At 40.1% G+C, this 21,003-nt stretch overlaps 1 protein-coding gene across 2 annotated transcripts in view; it reads right to left on the bottom strand.

Annotated features, from left to right (window-relative positions):
* Positions 1-21,003, bottom strand: part of cntfr (ciliary neurotrophic factor receptor) — a 331,119-nt gene that overhangs the window by 51,029 nt on the left and 259,087 nt on the right. For both annotated transcript variants that reach the window (XM_007260812.4, XM_049468527.1), the window contains 3 exons: positions 14,797-14,914; positions 10,855-11,021; positions 2,366-2,529 (listed from right to left, as the gene is read on the bottom strand). In XM_007260812.4, coding sequence (XP_007260874.3) covers positions 2,366-2,529; positions 10,855-11,021; positions 14,797-14,914 — 449 coding nt within the window. The remainder of the gene's footprint in view (positions 1-2,365; positions 2,530-10,854; positions 11,022-14,796; positions 14,915-21,003) is intronic.

The following is a 21,003-nucleotide window of genomic DNA, read 5'->3' as shown; positions in this document are numbered from 1 at the left end:
TAATAACATTTGAATGGTAGGCTATTGCATGTAATAGAATTATACTCATAAAAAGGCTGTAGTTTAAGTGCTCAAAGACGTTTATTTATATACACTTTTAGTCCTTCGTTTTGATTCAGTGATGCATTACACTTGTAAAAATGTCAAACAAACACATGTTCTGCTGGACCATGTACACGCAGTCCAATGTCTTCGTAGTAATGGTCAATGTTTTCGAATTGCTTTCGTTTAACTGATGCTTTCCTCTCAGTAGGATCCAGTATTGATCCAGGTTGGTTGGCGAATCACGTTTTTCCCCCCCTCTCACACTGTACGGAATGCCTGGAGGCAGTGCAAGCCTGAGAGAGACAAATCTGTCAAACAAAGTCAGCCAATGTTTCATTTGAAAGATTAGGAGGCATTGAGAAAGCAATTACCAGTTCCTCGCACGGAGGAAACCACAGAGATTATGGTGGAAACAGGTGCGCCATCCAGTTTGTATAACCCCTTATCACCCATGGGTGGTGGTGAATTTCAAAAACCTCCGCCGTAATCCTACCAATTTTACCTCTGTTTACTGTCGAGTCCTAAATGCCACCTGCGAGATCCACTGGGAAGAGTCAAATTCGCAGTCCAGACCCGCTGGAAAATTCACAGTACAGCCATGCTGGCTAACAAATAGATGTCCCTATGAAACGAATCCCATGATCCTATCAGATCAGATCTCTGCAGAGAAAAAAAAATCTCACTTTCCTATTGGTCTGAGGGCCTTGGCTAAGTTCTGGATGGGCCAACGGGATCTTAAGAGCTTCTGGAGGGGGGGATTATGAACTCAAGGACTCAAGGCAAATTTCTCAAGTTATCTGAGCCAGAGCATCATCTCCAGCAGAGAGTTGGAGATTGGCACCATGACGAAGGCAGAGTGGTTTGACCGTGCTGTGAACTCATAATCAAAAATGAAAACATAATCAAAAATGCCAGCGGAATGATTGCAGAAATGGGACGTTTGCATTAGCCACTTTATTACATGGTAGGCTTTTTTTTTCTCTTTCCTTTTTTCCTTTCCTTTACCACTTAAGCACTGTTCATTAGGCTGGCAGTACAGTCTATTATAGTGCGTCTATCTGTAATCTTCTACCTATCACTTACACTGCGTTACTCTGCTGTAATGGGTAATATAGAACTTACAGTTCATTTGCTCGGGTCAGGTGTATTTTCTTTTGCACAACTCTGCAGAATTCACACTGTTTGGTGCATTGGATTGCATTGCATTGGGTAGTGAGGTATTGATGCTAAGTTGCCACCTGTTGAGCTATTTGAGCTCTCAAGCAACATGGAAGCTCTAAAGCTTCTGTAAAGAACCTTTTAACCTATTAGATCCACACATCAAAATGAATATCAATTTTCTAGGCCCCAAAATAAACCATAACCATAACCACAAACCATACTAAAAGGCCACAAGCTCTACAAAAAGCTGTTTTACCCCATTGAATCAGATAGATAGATAGATAGATAGATGCCAGCAGTTTCATAGGCTCCAAAATAGAGCCCAGAGGGGCACCACATGCAAAAATTTAAACCAGTTTACTAATAGTTCACAATATTTTTTGCATTAGATAGATAGATAGATAGATAGATAGATAGATAGATAGATAGATAGATAGATGTAGTAACTATGTGGATCCACATACAAATCACCTCTGCCAATACAGTATATCTACGAAAATTCATGGACAACAAATCAGGCAAAATCCAAGCAAAAAGCCAAGCAGATATAAAAGAAAGAGCAATCCAACTGTTCTGAAGTGTCCATTGTCTTATGGGTCTATTTATACTTGGGTAATGTCCAGATAATGGCAACCCAAGATTTATGCATGCTTCATTTACATCTGGCCAATTGGTCAATATTATCTGGCCAATTTCTATTTGGCAGATAGAAACTGACTGGCATTAGTGCTGCTTTTTTTTTTTTAAGTTCCCTGCAAATCCAGTCCAAGGAATTCATTTCCAGGGTCTCCTGAGAGGATGTCGTGCCAGAAATTGTGTACAAACTCACATGCAACTCATACAACACAGAGAAAAAAGGAGTTTTTAACCATCTATGAGTCAATGCACGTGGCTCAAATGCATTTTGTACAGTATGTAGGGTCTTGGTCATTCACAGTGTGTGGTCTAGTTAACACTGGCCCTTTCTTGTGTGTTGATTCAAGGCCCTAATGGAACCTTGTCGTGCTACACTGTAGATTTTCTTGTATGGGTTGATAATGAAGGTCTTTGTGACTCGATTTGGCATCATTTGTTCAGTAATAAGTCTTCAGAATGGACAGTACGAAGAGAAGATAAAAGAAAGAAGAGAAAAAAAACAGCAGAACAGAACAGCTCTTACATGTTGCCACTGGTCTTTGATGAGCGGCCTGTAGCGCAGAAAGTACTTGAGGGGGAAGGAGTCGATGTCCGGCCATGTGGAGGGGCTGTTCCAGGTCACCACCAGCCGCCGGACGTTGTTGGGGATGGGCGTGGCCACTACCTTCTCTGGAGGGTCTGGTTTCACTGTGGATCAGAATAATAATAGAATCATGTCAGTAGACAGAAGACAGTAGCGTAATGAATTATCTCTAACGGGCTAAGAGCTGCAATTATGACTAGGAGATCGCTGGTTCGAATCCTATTCATGCAGCTTGCCATCAGCTGCCGGAGCCCTGAAAGAGTGCAATGGACCTTAGTCTCTTTCTGGGTGGGTAGATGGTGCTCTTTCCACTGCTCTCATCGCTACTAGGGTGATGTCGATCAGCACGATGCATCTGTGAGCTGATGTATCAGGAAATCGAGTCCTCCGAGTGTGCTATGATGCTATTCGGCAGTTCAAAAAGAGGCGGAGTCTGACTTCACATGTATCGGAGGAGGCATGTGCTAGTCTTCACCCTTCTTGTGTTGTGGCATCACTAGTGATAGGGGGATATACAGCTGACTAGCAGCTGAATGGGTGGGACAATCGGCCAAGCTAAATTGTGGAAAATAGGAGAAAATTAGAAATAAATCTTTTTAAAAAAATTATTAATTGATTTGATTGGTGCTTGATTAGTGTATATATACACCGTTGTAACTTAGGAACAACTTAGCTAGTTTATATTACATTGCATTAAATTGCATTTACAGATAAGCAATCATCAGGATGTAATTACAGTCATAGAGCATAATAGGTTAAATGATATAATTTATAATTTTTATATCCATTAAAATACAATAGAACAATAGAAATATAAAAATCTCTATTCTGAGAGGAACCTGTTTGTTTTTATTTGTTCTATTTATGGAGTCAGAGGTGGAGTCGGGGATTCAGTGACTCAGCTGGGTGTTGTGGGTAGAGCTGTAGATATCTATAGAGTGCGGTTATCTACACCCACGTACGCCGTGGTCAGCACTGTATATCAGATCTAAATACAAGTGCCCTGCTTTACACTGTGTTAGAGACAACAACAGCTGAAAAAAGCGAAGAACTGGCAACCAACTGACTTTCACAGCCACTAAAATGACTGTAATATGTTGCAAGTTTGATTATGTGTGTAGAAAACCATCTTGTTTTTCAAATATTCTGTACTGTTCTTAGCTGTAAAACATACTCCATATTAATTTAATTGACACCAACTTGCAAGACAACAATCGTTGTTTCTAGTGACTTTAATGCTGTGAAAATAATAATAATAATCCTTTTTATTTTTACTGTAACTTTACTGTAATTTTACCAATATGTTTATGCTTAAAATAAGAAGAAATAAAACCAATGTGTATACTGTCTAGTTTGCCAATATAGCTAAATATATATATATATATATATATATATATATATATATATATATATATATATATATATATATATATATAAAAATATTTATTTTTTTTCTTACAAAAATGAGTGAATTGTCAGTAACCGATATCAAACCATGACAACTGGATTAACTGTTATGTTACAGTTCAAACTAACTCATTTTTAGAAACATAGAAAAAGTATGTTTTACTTTTTTTTTGGAGATGATTGAACCTTAATCTTAACTCATAATGGGCTCAAATTAATGTAATGAACATGTAAATGGAAAATGATTAATTGAATGTGTTTATATTATGTCTAATTATATACGGTATATCACACACACACACAATTAAAGTTTATTTGAATTAATATGTACAAATATCATATAAATAATTCATATAAAAGAAATGATTACACAATATATTGATTATATAACCACTGAGCAAAAGATAAGTGTATGACGTACGGAGACAATATTGTTTTTATATTTGTATTTATATGTATATATGTATACTGTATATTGCTATCTATATGTGTGATTGTTCAGCATGGGAAATGACCCAGGAACATTATCGCTATTCTTTAGTGTTGAACTTCAATATTGACTAAATTATTAATATTTAAATTGCATATACATTTAATTAATTATATAACCTAAGATGAAAATATAATTTATTATGTGATGTTAATAATGTTTTAAACACTTTTCAATAGTAAACCAACACCAGCTCAATTCTTTCTATACATGACTCATTGTCACTGATCACTCTTTTTTTTTTTTCATCAGTTGAACATTATAGAGAGGATAATGGTAAGGTATCTATGTGGCTGTGGCTATGGCTATGGCTGCCGATACAGAAATGTTAAATGTTCGTACAGCTGTGTTCTCGCACATTGATGTCATTCAATGGCAGTATACAGGATTGATGAAAGCAGCAGTGGCAGCAGCAGTAGCAGTAGTAGTAGTCATAGTAGTAGTAGTAGTAATAGAATGCACAGTCCAGAATTGGAAACAGCCACTCTCCCGTGCACAGTTCATGCTGCAGACCTTGAACATGAAGTTATTGATTTGGAAAATATACGCTGTTGTGTTCTGTACACTAATGATAGCTGTGGGCCACTTACACGTATGAATGTGGAGCGCTCAGGCGGAAAGATCAGGGCCCGTAGAGCGAACGTGTTGCCTGTACGATGTTGCGGGGTTGATTGAAACCCTGTTTCGGAATGGAATGGGCTGCCACTGGAGATTAGCGCAAACAAATAGCGATAAAAACGGCGCAGCATTAGAAAAAGTGGAAATACACGCGAGACAATGGTGACTAACGTCGGCTCCTCCCCGCCCGCCGAGGGGGAAATCTGTTTGACATAATACACGAAACCGCATCGCAACACGTCTGGAGGAAAGTCTTTAGAGGGAAAAACATCTCTTGAATGCGGGGAGAGTCTTTCAGGGCCGCCCCGTCGAGCAGGGGGTTTATGGGAAATGGGCAGAGTGCAACACAGTGGTCTTTCTCTTTCTCCCTCCCAGTGGTGGCTGAGGATCAGAGTGTTTGCTCTGTGGTTTAGTTTCACACACACTCTTACACACACACACACACACACACACACACACACACACGCACTCACAAAGAGATGCCCTGAGCTCTGGGGTGAGTTCCATCACTCCCTCCGTTCGTTCGCCTGTCCATTCGTCCGTCCCTCGCTCCCTCCCTCCCTCCCTCCATCTCCTGCATCTTAACTATTCATAGTAGACACACAGTTGGCTTAGATTTATATGCCGAGGTCTGACCTGGCATGGCTGAGACACTCTTTACGACTCCCCGACACTGTGTGGATGTTGTTTAAACCCACTCGGGGACAAATACATGACTAGCCTTCTCTCAGCCTCCTTTAAGCTTTAATGGAAAAGGGGGAGGTTCCGCTCGCTCCGTGCACACACAAAAAATAAGAGAGAGAGAGAGAGAGAGAAAAAAAAGTCAATGAATGCATGACTGACTGAAAGAGAGAGAGAAAGAGAGAAAGAAAGAGTAAATGACCTAAGAGGGCAAACATGGCAGGGCACGACTGTTTAAAGCAGGAATGCAACAAAAGGAAGGCAACAAGTCATGGGGACAAAAGTATCGGGACACCTGCTTATTCATTATTATTTATTCTGAAATTAAAATGAAGGGTATAGCATTTTTTTTAAAGTACAAAAGAATATAAAACAAGTTTTGTTCTGTTATTTTTAAGGATTTATTTCAAATTTTCTGCCTTCAATTCACCTAGGTTGATTGTCCCACCATTCCAGCAGCTACTGTATAGCTGTATATCCCCCTATCACTAGTGATGCCACAACACAAGGAGGCTGAAGACTGGCACACGCCTCCTCCGACACATGTGAAGTCAGCTATCGTCTCTTTTCGAACTGCCACTGATGTAGCATCCTCGGAGGAAAGCGCAGCGACCGGTTCTGATACATCAGCTCACAGGTGCAGCCTTGTGCTGATCAATCGACATCACCCTAGAAGTGATGAGGTGAAAAAGAGTGCCATCTACCTAACCAGAAAAAGAGCAAGGCCTATTCTGCTCTCTCAGGGCTTCTCTCTAGGGCAGTTGATGTCAAGCTGCAAGGCAGGGATTCGAACCAGCGATCTTTGCGAACCAGCGATGGCAGTGCTTTAGACCACCTTAGACCACCTTAGACCACCTTACTTCAACCACTTAGTTGGTTGAAGTAACTCTTTATTCCCTATATATTCTCCATTCTACTACATTAGATTTTGAAGCAACTTTACTTTACATCTTTCACTGCATTCATTATTCACTGAATTCATTATTATACTCGTCTATTCTAACTAATCTAATTATTCTAATTATTACTATTGTTACTATTATTGTTATTATTGTTTTTATTATAGTCATTGTTTCTTTTTATGGAGGTTTTTTTTTATATTTTCAGTGATGTCTTATGACTGACTATATGTTCAGTTTTTGACATTTGAGTGCTTTGGCAACATTGTTTGCAAAAACAGTCATGCTAATGAAGCCTAGTTGAATTGAATAGATAAAAATAGGAAATGAAAAATAAAAACAAACGACCAAAAAAAAAAGCAAAAAACAACAACAACAAAAAAAAAAAAACATGGCAGGAATGCAACAAAAGGAAGATAACTGCTCCAAAGCTCATTGCTTGGTTATATTTTACCCCTCTAGCTTGTGGTTACCTGCCATTTGCTAACTATTTAATAGGTTAACCATTTTCCAGAAGGTCCTATTCCGATTCTTGGCAATACTTATACTGGCATTACAGGGACTAGACGGGGTGTGTATGTGCATTTGCAACAGTTGGATTGCAAAGTAATAAAGTAGATGAATGCATTCATTAGAAAGTGTGTCCACAAACTTTTGGAAAATTGTGCATTTTCTACATACGCTAATAAGGAATCTATTTTAGTAACTTAAACAGTTTCAGAATTTAGCATTGCGACTAATGAGTTTAGAACAGGAACTAGTACAGGAATGAGTGTCCCATGACTTTTGCTATGTCTGGTGGGAAATGCGTGTTGTATTACTTCCAGAGTTGATAGTCAGTTTGCATGGACAATTCTAGCCAGAAGCCACAGGTCACAATCATTAACGCCCATTGCAATTGCAAGGACAATTTAAAAACAATTTTTACCCAAAAGCAATCACTTTACTGAACTCACACATGCACTGATCCTTTTTGCACTTTGTCACATTATACTATTATCATTTTTGAATGAGACTTTATATTATATGTATGTTCGCACTGAAAAAAGGAGTGGTTTTTAATCTCATTTAACATGTGTATAATGAAAATAAAGGCATTCTATTCTATTCTATTCTATTCTATTCTATTCAATTGCTGTCCACTGTGGGTGGTAATTCATATGTTCTATGATGTATTACCATGTATTCCACAAGTGACACAATGGATTAACCGATATTGTTAAATAAATGTTGTTTTTCACGTTTTGTTCAAATTTTAAGGTGAATGGACCAATAGAAATGCTCTGAACTAAAATGTTTATTGAGGTTTTATTGTGGCATTAGCTACAGTATATACATTACTGTATAGTCCAATCCACTGAATCCACTCCTTGCTATCCTCAGACCGTTTTCCGTGCCTAAAGACCCCCCGCTGTTTCATCAATATACTACCTAATAGACTCTGAAATGTACGCTAATCATAACTCACTTTCCGCATCAAATCAAATTTTCCTCGCGAAGCCGTGCCCCAGTTAAACGGGGGACTTCCTTTCCCCCATAAATCATCCCCATCACTAGGAGGCAAATATTTCTACAGTTAATCCAGTAATCTAGATGGCATTAGCATTTTTATTACTATCAAGCATGCATGTAGCCATGCATGTAAACACTTCATTTAGGTGCTGCGAGCCGCGCCATTTTTTTTCATTTTTATTGGAATTTTTTTTATTTTTTTTTATTTTACAACTCAAAAAAAGCACACCTTCCCTGCCTTCTCGCACTGAAACTCTCTATGAGTCATTAAATCCTGTATTTATAATGCATTATGTTGTATGTGGTATACATAACACCTTATATCAACTGTCATAAGCATGTTTATTAAAACCCATGAGGAAATATAATAACTACTAGTAAGCGATTTAAAGGAGAAATCCGGTGTGAAACGGACTTGGGTTGTAGTGAAACATTATAAAAAGTATAACTTTTATTAGTAACTTTTGTCGAATAGCTCACCTCTGTTCACGCCCAGCATTCTTAAAATACAGCGCTTTTAGCCAAGGCTCCCAACAGACTTACAATGCTAATGATAGGGGCATAGTGTTGCTCAGGCAAAGAAATCACTATTTTATTTAATCACCATTAACAAGCTCGGTACCACTTTAAAATAAGACTACCTTTATAAAGGGTTAATAAATGGTTTACAATTAGTTTATTAGTGGTTACTAATTAGGTTGTAAATGCCTTAAAAATCATTAATAATCAGTTATGCGGCTGTGGGTTCACTAGTTGGCAAACAACAGGTCTACATACATTTCTATGTATGTGTTATAACTGATTATTAATGATTTTTAAGGCATTTACAACCTAATTAGTCACCATTAATAAACTAAACCATTTATAAACCCTTTATAAAGGTAGTCTTATTTTAAAGTGGCTCCACACTTCACTGGTAGAATTCTGTGAGCTCTAAGATTTAAAATGAGGCATTGAGAACTTTATAAATGTATTAAAAAATACTAAGACACGGTGTAAGATAGCAATATGTATCGAGACGTGTCTTGTGCAGAGATTACGATAGTTATTGTTTAATGAGTTAAATAAAGTTTGACTTGCCTTATAATCTGGTGTGCCTTATGTATTGAAATAAACCCGTTCATTGAAAGTATGCCTTATAATCTGGTGCGCCTTATGTATTGAAATAAACCCGTTCATTGAAAGTATGCCTTATAATCTAGTGCGCCTTATGTATTGAAATAAACCCGTTCATTGAAAGTATGCCTTATAATCTGGTGCGCCTTATGTATTGAAATAAACCCGTTCATTGAAAGTATGCCTTATAATCTAGTGCGCCTTATGTATTGAAATAAACCCGTTCATTGAAAGTATGCCTTATAATCTAGTGCGCCTTATGTATTGAAATAAACCCGTTCATTGAAAGTATGCCTTATAATCTGGTGCGCCTTATGTATTGAAATAAACCCATTCATTGAAAGTATGCCTTATAATCTGGTACGCCTTATGTATTGAAATAAACCCGTTCATTGAAAGTATGCCTTATTATCTAGTGCGCCTTATGTATTGAAATAAACCCGTTCATTGATAGGACTCCTTATTATTTAGTGTGCCTTCTGTAACTGTAAGATACGGTATATAACATTTTAAGTATGTCACTATTACAAGCTTACGACAGCCATTATAGGGAATTATGTATGCTACATAATGCATTATGAACGCAATTACAATGCATTTTGAATACAGGATTCTTAGTAAGTGTTACCGAAAATTCCAGCCATTCCCAGATGTGTGCGAAGTATGTGTGTGTGTGTGTGTGTGTTTGTGTGTGCCTGACAATAAGAGCCAGATGTTTCGGCCACTTCCACTCCCTCACCCCCCCATTCCTCCAGTAAATGATTATAGGGCTATTCTCAGACTGAGCATGAAATGCGGCTCGAGATGCCAAACATGATTTGAGTAATTCTCATGGTTTGCCGTAGATAGCGGCGCTCTCTCTCGGCAGCTGCCGGCCGGCCGGAGCGGGTTGTGTATAAAGCAGAACTGTTTGTGTTGATTGGAGCTGCTCTGCGGATTCCTCACAACAGCGTCCTTTGTGTCGTATTTGAACGTGTTTAATGTCTATTTTCAGGGCTGACCTATGCTGGTGGGACAGAACTATGTAGACTGTGTGAACTGTGGCGCTGCAAATGAAGTGGGAGAACAGTGTGTTTACCATCACACAGGTCGTTTTACGGAGGTTTGTTGCGTCTGCTCTCGGGTTTTGTTTTATAAAGGGGTCTTGTTTTGTCTGGGTTGAGCTGGGAATGAGCTGTTCAGTAATGAAGTAGTGAAAGTAGTGAAGAGCAATGATCTTCACTAGCATGGAAGAGTCACAAAAGAAGTACTTTCTTTTCTTACTTTATTTACTAATCATAGTAAATAAAAGACGGTTTTACGGTTTATATCTATTTTAAATGTGTTTTTACAGACATTTTCTGGCACTCCCTGTTGCCGGAAAATTACATTTATGTATTTTTTTGTCCACTTTTTTGACAGTGTGGGTGAGCTAAGTGGGTGAGGTAATTGGCATTAATTAGCTTAATTGGGGAGAAAAGCGGGATAAAAAAAAAAATATATATATATATATATATACAATTTAGTATAACCTCCTTTAATGTAAAGTTAAAAGTCACTGACTAATCACAGACTGAACCAATCAGCTCATCAATAAGCCATTGCTGGGTTGAAGTGTGTGAAGTATTACAGAGGGGAAAACAAGTAAAATGTACAGGACCAGAGTATAAAGAGACTGATCCTCTGGAGTGTCTGAACATGAAGAAAAACATGAATAATAGAAGTACCCATGGAGGACTCCTCAAAGCTGTGGTCTGCAGATGCACTGCCCAGTGCGTTGATTGCTGTTACGTTGACTCGGTAGGGAAAACTGGAGAACAGTTCTGGAAACTTCACGTGGCAGCGGTTCTTATGGACCTCATCTCGCTTCACTTCCAGAGGCTTCTGGTTGTGTCTGAACAGAGAATGAAACAAAAAAAGAAAAGAGAAGAAATAAAATGTGACTTGCTGAGCGTGAAAGAGTATACGGGCATGTTAACCATTTAATAGGAGGATCAAGGACTCATAATTGGTCCCACATTTACATTCCTCATCCTGCAAGTACAAATTAGTCTTGGGGTTTAAGTCTTAAGATTTTTTGGCTAAAACCAAAACTGAACAAAAATAAACATTTGGCTGAATACTATTAACGTTTCTTTTCTCACAGGTTTACATTATTTTGGTCATTTTCTAACAAATAAATCATTAAAATGCAATTAAGAACTACTTTTTAAAATATTTATTGAACACTTTCTATATCCCAGCAGACATACCAGCAATTAATAATATATTTACCTCATCAGTGATATCATAAACTTGAATTTACCTCAGCAGTGCCATTGTGGTCACACATTTACCTCAGCAGTGCTATTCTAATCATGAATTTACCTCTGCAGTGCCATTCTGGTAACACATGTACCTCAGCAGTGATCCTTTAATCATAAATCAACCTCAGCAGTACAATTCTACTCATAAATTCATCTCAGCAATGACATTCTAGTCACACATTTACCTCAGCAGTGACCTGTTTATCATAAATCTACCTCAGAAGTGATATTCTAGTTACACATTTACCTTTGCAGTGCTAATCTAATTATGAATTTACCTCAGCAGGGACCATTTAATCATTAATTTACCTCAGCACTGCTATTCTAATTATGAATTTACCTCAGCAGTGACAATTTAATCATTAATTTACCTCAGCACTCTTATTCTAATCATGAATTTACCTCAGTAGTGCCACTGTAGTCACACATTTACCTTGGGAGTGACTATTTTTTCATAAATTTACTTCAGAGGTGCTATTCTAATCATGGATTTACCTCAGCAGTTCCATTGTAGTCACAAATTTACTTCAGCACTGCCATTCTAATGATGAATTTAATGCAGCAGTGCAATTCTAATCATGAATTTAATTCAGCGCTGCCATCCTCGTCACACATTTACCTCATCATTGCTATTCCAATCATGAATTTACCTTAGCAGTGCTATTCCAATCATGTATTTACCTCAACAGTGGCATTAAAGTCACACATTTACCTCAGCAGTGTCTTTTTAATCATGAATTTACCTCAGCAGTGCTATTCTAATTATGAATTTACCTCAGCAGTGCTATTCTAATCATGAATTTACCTCAGCAGTGAAATTCTAGTCACACATTTACGTACGTCAGCAGTGCTTTTACATTTGTAATCGTACCTCAGCAGGGTGCGGCACAATTTTTGGTAAACAAACAAATAATATCTCAGTAATTAGCTCAGCTTATGTTGCTATCCTAGTCCTGTTCAGCTCATATCTTTTAACTTGAAAACAGACATATTTTTAAGTTTAGTTTAATTTATTAATTCTGGTCTGTTCCTCTTCATGCATTTTAATATGAACAATATTCACATTAATATGCAGGGCCATCTTCAACATTCCTCAATTTCTCCTCACTGCTCTGCAGGCTGCTCAATTAAGCCTCAGCTCATTCTGCACCAATGGGAGGTTTTGCTGTGGAGCTGGAGACAGGAATAGATCTGCTGAGTTGGAGAACGCCAGGAGCTCGCCCCCAGGGTGCCATATGGCCACACGTCTGGGTGCCCAGAGTGTCTTTACACTTTTTCTGATATCATTTCCTGGCCCTGAAGTAAGATGACAAAATGTTTGATCTCCAGTGGTGAAGGACATGCTGAGTTCTGACGTGTGCTTACATTACAGTTTTCTCCATATGTTCAATTCAAACTCATACAGAGCGTTAATGAGTCAAACTATGGCCTATACCCGTTACTAATGCCTTATTAATTACTTTCTCATTTGTTGATACTAAGGGTTAATAAAGGTCATTGTCAGCTAATTAAGGCCGGTTTTTAAAGCCGTGAGTTTAAGGCTGCACCGGGATATTCCAGAAGGGAGCGCATGAAGAGAAATGATTATTCAAATGTGACATATTGGCCGTAGAAAATTAATGAGGAGCTGCCTGCTGCGAAATTGCCTACTGACATTTGTGATCTGGTTGAGCTCTTAAAAAACGATCGGGAAAGAGCTCCGGGCGCGACGTGATACCATGACATCTAGGACGTCTCTCTGGAGCTCCGTGTGAGGCTTACACCAAATTGCGTCGGTTTGAGTAATTAAGAACAAGTGTTTCCTTCTCTCCTCCTCCCTACACTTTCTCCAGGCTTCTCGTAGAGAGAGAAAGAGAGAGAGAGAGAGAGAAAAAGTCAGACTGTGAAAGAGTGAAAGACAGTGAAAGAGAGAGAGTGAGAGAGAGAGAGAGAGAGAGAGAGAGAGAGAAAGAGCTCTGGTCCGTGTCTGAGAGAATTCAGTGGGGACTTTAGGTTGAGAGTCCATTCCTGCTGCCCACAGCTCCTGCAGAGCTAGACAGCCCTAATCAGCTCCGGCCACAGAGAGCCGTACTGTATAGATCACTGATTCAGACCTTTCTAACAGCACTGAGAGAGAGAGAGAGAGAGAGAGAGAGAGAGAAAATGGAGATTGAAAGTGCAAAGAGACAGCCAATAGGAATAGCGATCGAGGGAGAGAGAAAGGTAGACAGACAAAAAGTAAGCAATAAAGAACAGCAAATAAGAAATAAAAAAAATGCTGAGAAAAAGACAAGGGAAGAGAGAAAGGAAAAAAGAAAGATCTAAAGAAAGAAAAGAGAAAAGAAAAGAAAAGAGATGTTTCTATCCTCTTTCTTCTTTCTAAGATAGAAAGATATAAATGGCAGAAAGAACAGAAGAGTAAGAAAGAAAGAGAGAAAGAAAGCATAGATGGGCAGGATGAGAGAGGAAGGCATTGAGAGATAAAGTATAATATAGAGCGAGTGAGAGAGTGAGAGATAGTAACAGACAAAGAGAATAAGAAAAAAGGGAGAAAGAAAGAGATGGATAAGTTAGAGATACATGCCCAAAGGGGGAGATAGACAGCAAAAAGAGAGAAAGAATGTAAGTAGAAAAGAAAGAGAGATGGAGATTAAAAGTGCAAAGAGACAGGCAATAGAAAATAGTGATAGGAGGAGAAAGTGAGCGAAAGAGAGAAAAAAGAGAAAGGTAGACAGACAGAAAGTAAACAAAAGATTACGGAGAGAGAGAATGGAATTAAGAGATAGATTGTAATAGAAAGTGAGTGAGTAAGTGAGTGAGGGAGGGAGAAAGACAGATGGAGAGGATTGAGATACATGCAGAAAGGGGGAGACAGACAGTAAAAATGAGGGAGAGAAAAAGAAAGTAGGAAAGAAAGAGAGAAATCTGAAGAATAGACAAAAGGATAAAAAAAACAAGGGAAGAGGGAAGAGGGAAACAGAAAAAAAATAAACGAAAGAAAGAAGAAAGAAAGGCTTCAATCATTCTTTTATCAGCCTTTTCTCTTTTTAAGACAGATAGAAGGATATAGAAAACGGAGATAGAACAGAAAAGAAAAAATGAAAGAAATTAAAAAAGAGGCTGATATAAAAAGAGGTAGGAAGCTGTAAGAAAAGAATAATAGCGAGTGAGTGATTAAGTAAGAGACAATAAAAAGCATGCAAAAAAGAAAGAACAATAGCAGAGATTACCATGGTGAGAGACAATAAGGTATTGAGAGATGAAGTGTAATAGAAAGTGAGTGAGTGAGTGAGTAAAAGTAAGGGTAAGAATGAGAAAAGAGGGAGAAAGAGGGAGTGATGGAGAGGTTTGAGATGCATGCAGACAAGTGTCAAAACCTCTTACCGGACGTCGACTTCGAACTCTGTGGGGATGTAGGTGGCATGCGGAAGGTGCCAACTGCAGTAGAAGCCCTTGGGGTACGTGTTGGATCGGCATGTCACCTGCGGTTCCCTCGGAGGTACTGTGGAAGAAGAGAGGTCGGAGTAGAGAGAGAGAGAGAGAGAGAGGGAGGGAATAAACAGAAAGAGAACGTGAGATATAAGAATAAGCACTTTGTCACATTCACTGCCATTCATTTCATTTTACGTTCTGCACACATTACACTATCGGCATGGCTGCAAAAACCAAGGCTACAGTTGCCTGCAGTCCTGACCTGTGTGATATGGGGTTCCCCAGGGTTCGGTACTGGGTCCCCTTCTCTTCTCAATATACACCGCCTCTCTTGGTCAGGTTATCCGCTCACATGGATTTTCCTATCATTGCTTTGCTGATGACACCCAGCTATACCTGTCGTTCTCACCTGAAGATAACTCAATCTCTGCACGGATATCGTCGTGTCTCTCTGACATATCCTCATGGATGAAGGAGCATCACCTTCAATTAAATCTCTCAAAGACTGAACTTCAGCAAAACCATCTTTTCAACACAACTTCTCTATAAGCATCGACTCTCTCTCTCTCACCGACAAAGGTTGCTAGGAACCTGGGTGTTATGTTTGATGACCAGCTCTCCTTCACGCACCATGTGGCCTCAGTTGCTCAATCCTGCCGCTTCGCGCTTTATAACATCAGAAAAATTAGACCGTTTCTGACGCAACAGGCCACCCAACTCCTACTCGACTACTGCAATGCCCTGCTTACTGGCCTCCCGGCCTGCGTAGTAAAACCACTCCAAATGATCCAGAATGCAGCAGCACGTCTGGTCTTCAACCAGCCAAAACGGGCACATGTCACGCCGCTGCTCATTGAGCTCTACTGGCTACCAGTTGATGCTCGCATCAAATTCAAAACTCTTACAATCGCCTACAAGGTGATGTCAGAACAGCTCCTTCCTACCTGCACTCGCTCCTGAAGGCTTACGCTACCTCCCGGCCGCTGCGCTCCTCCAATGAACATCGCCTCACTTTGCCAAACAAACATTCACACAAAGCAATCCAGACTGTTCTCATACAGAGTTCCCCAATAGTGGAACAAACTACCTTCCACTACCAGATCAGGAGAATCTCTCGCTATCTTTAATAAACTCCTGAAGACAGAGCTCTTCAAAGAGCACTTACTGTCCTAACACCTCTAACAAACTAACTACTTCTAACCTCATTTCCTTCTTCCCCTCCTTCACTTTTCTACAATTTTCTATCCCCTTATTTGCCTTTGACCTCCTTTAAGCCCTATCTAAAAATGTTTTACCTTCAACGTCTATTACTATTGTACTTGACTATTGTAAGTCGCTTTGGACAAAAGCGTCTGCCAAATGTAATGTAATGATATGTAGTAAATATACTTATCGGAATTGAGGTAAAATGTCCAATTTATTGTGATATTAAATTAAGGTCATACTTCTCAGCACTCATCTGAAGTCTTTAGCTTTATATCAGGACTTTTCTCAAAAACAAACTTTCTTAATTGGACCTAAGATACTTCTTTAACGGCATCACTCAAAAAACACTTTGTAGCACCTTTATTTTTACAGTATTTCTATAGGTTATACAGGTTTACATGACTGAGCCTTTCTTTTTTTTACAGCAGCTACTAAATAATTTTTCATAGTTCTAAGTGAAATAATGAGTCTCCCCCTGGACTCCATGTAAGCCTGTTTGTCCCACTTCCAGCAACTTCTTCTTCTTCTGAACGAAGCAGAAGCAAATTGGAGAATAGAGGACAGGAAAGGAGGAGAGGAGGGTAAACGGGGGGATGTAATAACCGCCCCATTCCACCTTCCAGATTAGGGCCCTTTCTTGCGCCACCACTGGACCGTGCTCTCCAAACGCCGAAATTGAAAGTGATGATTTGGACCAGTTGCCCCGGGTGATGCATAATATTAGCCCTCGGCTTTCTTTCCGCCCCAGACACGGGGCTGAAATGCAGGAGGGCGACTTAAGCCGGGGCGGCTGGCAGGCTCTTCCTCTCGCCTTCCCTTTACCACTAACCCCCCGCCACCCCTCGGGGCCCACGCTGGAGCAGCGGCCATAAGAAACAAAGTTGCTTTTAAAGCTAACCTCTCAGTTCCCCCTTTGAGCTTTGATTACAATAAACACTGCGCCGAGCGGCCTGCCTCCACCGCCCTGCCTCCGCTGCCCTGGCCCTGCCGTCCTGACACCCTGCCCCTGCCCTTGCCTCCAACATCCGTCCCTGCTGTATGAAGCGCTGCCTTTAAACGCAAGGCCAAGATGGCAGGAAGTAAAGCTGGGTTTTTTTCCTGCAGCACTTCCAAACATTTAAAGATCATTTGGATTTATCATATCCACCTCACTTCACCAAACAAGGAAGGTTAGGAGTGTTTGGATTAGACTGAGGGATCTTTACTTCAATAGATAACATGTGCTACAGTATATTATCTGTCAATGCTAGATGAATCATTGGATGTAACCATGTCAGTGTCTCTTGAAAATCAAAGATCACTTATCATTTATAAGATCATTTATACTGTGGTGTAATAATGTTTTATGTTTGAGATTATAAACATTTATGTATACTTAGAAAAGCTTATGTCAAGTGTTATAAAGCATTATGAATGGTTTATGAAGCTTCATGAATGCATTTATAATGCTTTATAGATACCTGATTAATAGAAAGTGTTACCGATTCTTAACCTGTCATGTTGATGACACCTGTTCAATTCATCAATCAGCCTTTTGAAGACTTTTAAGACTGAACACTTTTAAGACCAGAAGCATCCGAAGAAGAATCCACAATGACATCACCCCAGTGCCCCACTGCATCAAGGGATTGCAACTATATTGCACTAAAGAATAGCCAGTCTGGTGTCGCTCGGCTGTGAGCATCCCCGAAGTGAGACTCCCCGGTGAGTGTGTGCAAATAGAGAATGAGGGGGAAACCGACTGTACAATTGGGCACAGGGGGCGTAAAAGAGAGTGGAGGACAGTGCAGCAACTATTAGAGGGGTTGGGGGGCTTTCTGAGATGAGCCTGACCCCAACATTCCTGCCGTGAGCTTGTCACTCCTGGGCTTTGGAGTTTCTCTTCAGGAGGCGCATTCCGCTATAGAGTCCGAACCACAGGGGGCCTTCCTCACCCTGGGGGCAAACAGGCACGCTGACAGCTCACGGACCCCCAGTCCCCAGTCCCCAGGCACTACACACACCGGAACCTCCCCCTCCCCAACGTACACACACACACACACCCTGCTCCACCTCAAAAGAGGGCAGACAGACATCCACACAGAGGATCATCTCAAAGACGCATTCTCTACAAAGAGGCAAAAGCCGCAAAACAAAACAAGATTGCTTTTCTGGGAGCGTTTGCAGCCTAGCAACCTCACCATTGTTCCCTTTATGTTTCTTTTTTCGTCCCTTTTTTTTGTAGGGCAGAACGTTCTTGAAGTGACAACAAAGAGAAATATATCTGCATTCTTATCCTTTTTTGGGTCCGAGGCGATTATATCTACAGCTTCTCTTTCACAGGAAACAGCATTTAGCTGTTAGCAGCTTAACGATCAAATGCTAAAATGCTAAATGCTTGTTACTTATGCTGATTCTGATGTTATGCTCATAATTCTAGATTTACTTCTAGATCTCTGGGAAAGCTAACAGGAAAGCTCATAAATTCATTCCATCGAATAGGTGCATGCAACTGAAGATTCTCAAGCCAAAAAAAAAAAAATGTGACCTGTAGGAACAGTTCAAAAAGGAGAACGCACCAAAAAAAAATGTTTCAGCTGCTATTGTTCCCTAGATGAATGTGGATGGATTGGCTGATTTGAATGAGAAGGTTAACTGTGTGTGTCTATGTGGACTTTTGTCTGGCATTTCTCAGGGCTCTCCTTTGTGCTCCCTTTCAATGCAGGAATGTGGATGAAGAAATCAGGGTAGGGCCTTCTCAAGAGCTTTCCCATCCCCAGTGACCACAGGAAAAGCAAAGCAACTCAACTCAAGCTCCACAAGGCTTGTGCTTTCATAAGCCTCCCAAACGGTGTCACGCCGTATTCAACGAGGTAAAGGATACCCTTCGAAACATGTCGGCGGTCGGAACGCATCAGCGAAAGCAGCAAAAGAGTTAAGTAGTGTTTGTAATAAAAGCTGATAATTGCGCGAGTCAACAGAGAGCGGCGATTTAGCTGTCAGGGAAAAGTAATCATACCTATGAGAAAGTTCTAGTTTGCCCTTCTGGTGAATATTGACTCAGTTTCATTTAACCATGTGAAACCATTTGAGCGTGACCTCTGCCGAATAGTCCGTAACCCCACTTTACCTTCAAACTCCAGCCGTCTCTCCAAGTGCTGACATCGTCTTTTCAAATCCAGCCCGGGTCCGTGCCCTCTGGCACGCCAGATAGGCTCCTATACGCAATACGTCTTATAGATCCTACTCCAACACCCAAGAAACATTGTGTACACAGTGCAAACTCGTGCAAACTCTTGTGGAATTTCTAAAAGAAACGAAAAGAAAATGCGCTTGCACCCCAGCATTGCCGCTCGCACGTTCCCAAATCTAAAGGAAGGTTATTAAAGAGCCAGTTCACTAGAAGACACGGTTTCAGGGGTCATCTGACAAATGTCAAGCCGCCGGCCCACATGAAAGGCGTGAGAGTGAATCCCAGGCGACTCCCCCTATCATCGCTGACCGCGGATCTGTCAGAGCCAGCGATGACCCCTCCTCCCTTCTGACAGGTTTGGAATGCCGGCTATGCACCCGGCAATTGGAAGCAGAGGCGTCTAGGCTGGTGGCAAAGTGAGAGGGGGGTCAAGTGCTGCAGTGGACCTGTACCTGTGGGGAGGGGGTTCAGAACCCCACCACAGTCCCCCGTGGTCAACTGAAGGAGCAGCACCTGACCTGCTGAGGGGAGCTAATGCTGTGATCCTCACTAAATACTGACCCAAGCAGCTTCAGGGTGGAGTCACCAACATTCACACACAGTTACGGAGAGATAAACTACATGTCCAAATGTTTGTGGACACTGATTTGTGGTCAACCGCAAAATGAACATGAAAATGACTGACAAAGCGGTTCAACCAGCTATCAGTCTACCAGTTTAATCAACTAGATTAGAAGCATGTTTTACCATGGATAACAAGGATGACATCAAGTTTAGCTTTAGCTCTCTGGGTTTAGTTTTAGATATCTAACTTTAGCTTTAGCTCTCTAAGTTTAGCTTTAGCTTTCTGGGTTTAGCTTTTGATCTCCATTTATAGCTTTACCTTTCTGGGTTTAACTTTAGTTCTGCAGTTATGGCTCTGGGGTTAGCTTTAGCTCTCCAGGTTTAGATTTATTTTTCTGGATTAAGCCTTAGCTTTAGTTTTATGTCTTTAGGTTTAGCTTTAGCTCTCCAGGTTTAGATTTAGTTCTCTGGATTAAGCCTTAGCTTTAGTTTTATGTATCTATGTTTAGCTTTAGCTCTTTAGGTTTAGCTTCAGCTCTACAGCTTTAGCCATGGCTTTGGTTTAATGTCTCTGGGTTTAGCTTTAGCTCTCCAGGTTTAGCTTTGGCTCTCCAAATTTAGCCGTTGCTTTCAGGTTTTGCTTTAGCTTCCCAGGTTAATCCGTAGCTTTAGTTTTAGGTCTCCGGGTTTACTTTTAACTTTCCAGTAATAACTTAAAATTTAGCTTGAAAAGTTGTTTAGACTCAAAGAGAGATCATAGACATTTTTGCACTGTGATTGGCTAATGGCTAGCTTTTGGAACTGATTTTTAAAAGCGCCCATTTGAAAGATTCTCAAAAGACTATAAATTTACACTGAGGGCTCTAAAAAGCCAGAATAATTTACATATAAGTGTGTGGAATTCTGTGCTCCAACTTTGCCCCAAAAAGAGTCTGTGGGCAAGGCTCAAATATTACATTTGCCTACCTATGTAATATTATTTAAATGTATGTACTGAAAGTCACCTGAGGTAAAGGCGATAAATACAACTGTATAAATGCAGCTCATGTATAATGGGTAACAACACCTACAGTATATACAGCAGATAACATGCAGAAACCCACATCATTCACAGATGCCTTCCGAGTGGTTTTACAAACGCATTATCATTGTAATGATCTGTTTTTGCTTTTTAGACCGGTGAGTGCGTGTGCTTGACTAGTTTTACACCCCCATTT

Source organism: Astyanax mexicanus, chromosome 20, assembly GCF_023375975.1.
Source record: "Astyanax mexicanus isolate ESR-SI-001 chromosome 20, AstMex3_surface, whole genome shotgun sequence".
In the NCBI taxonomy this organism is placed as follows: Eukaryota; Metazoa; Chordata; class Actinopteri; order Characiformes; family Acestrorhamphidae; genus Astyanax; species Astyanax mexicanus.
This window is presented reverse-complemented; position numbering and strand designations above follow the sequence as displayed.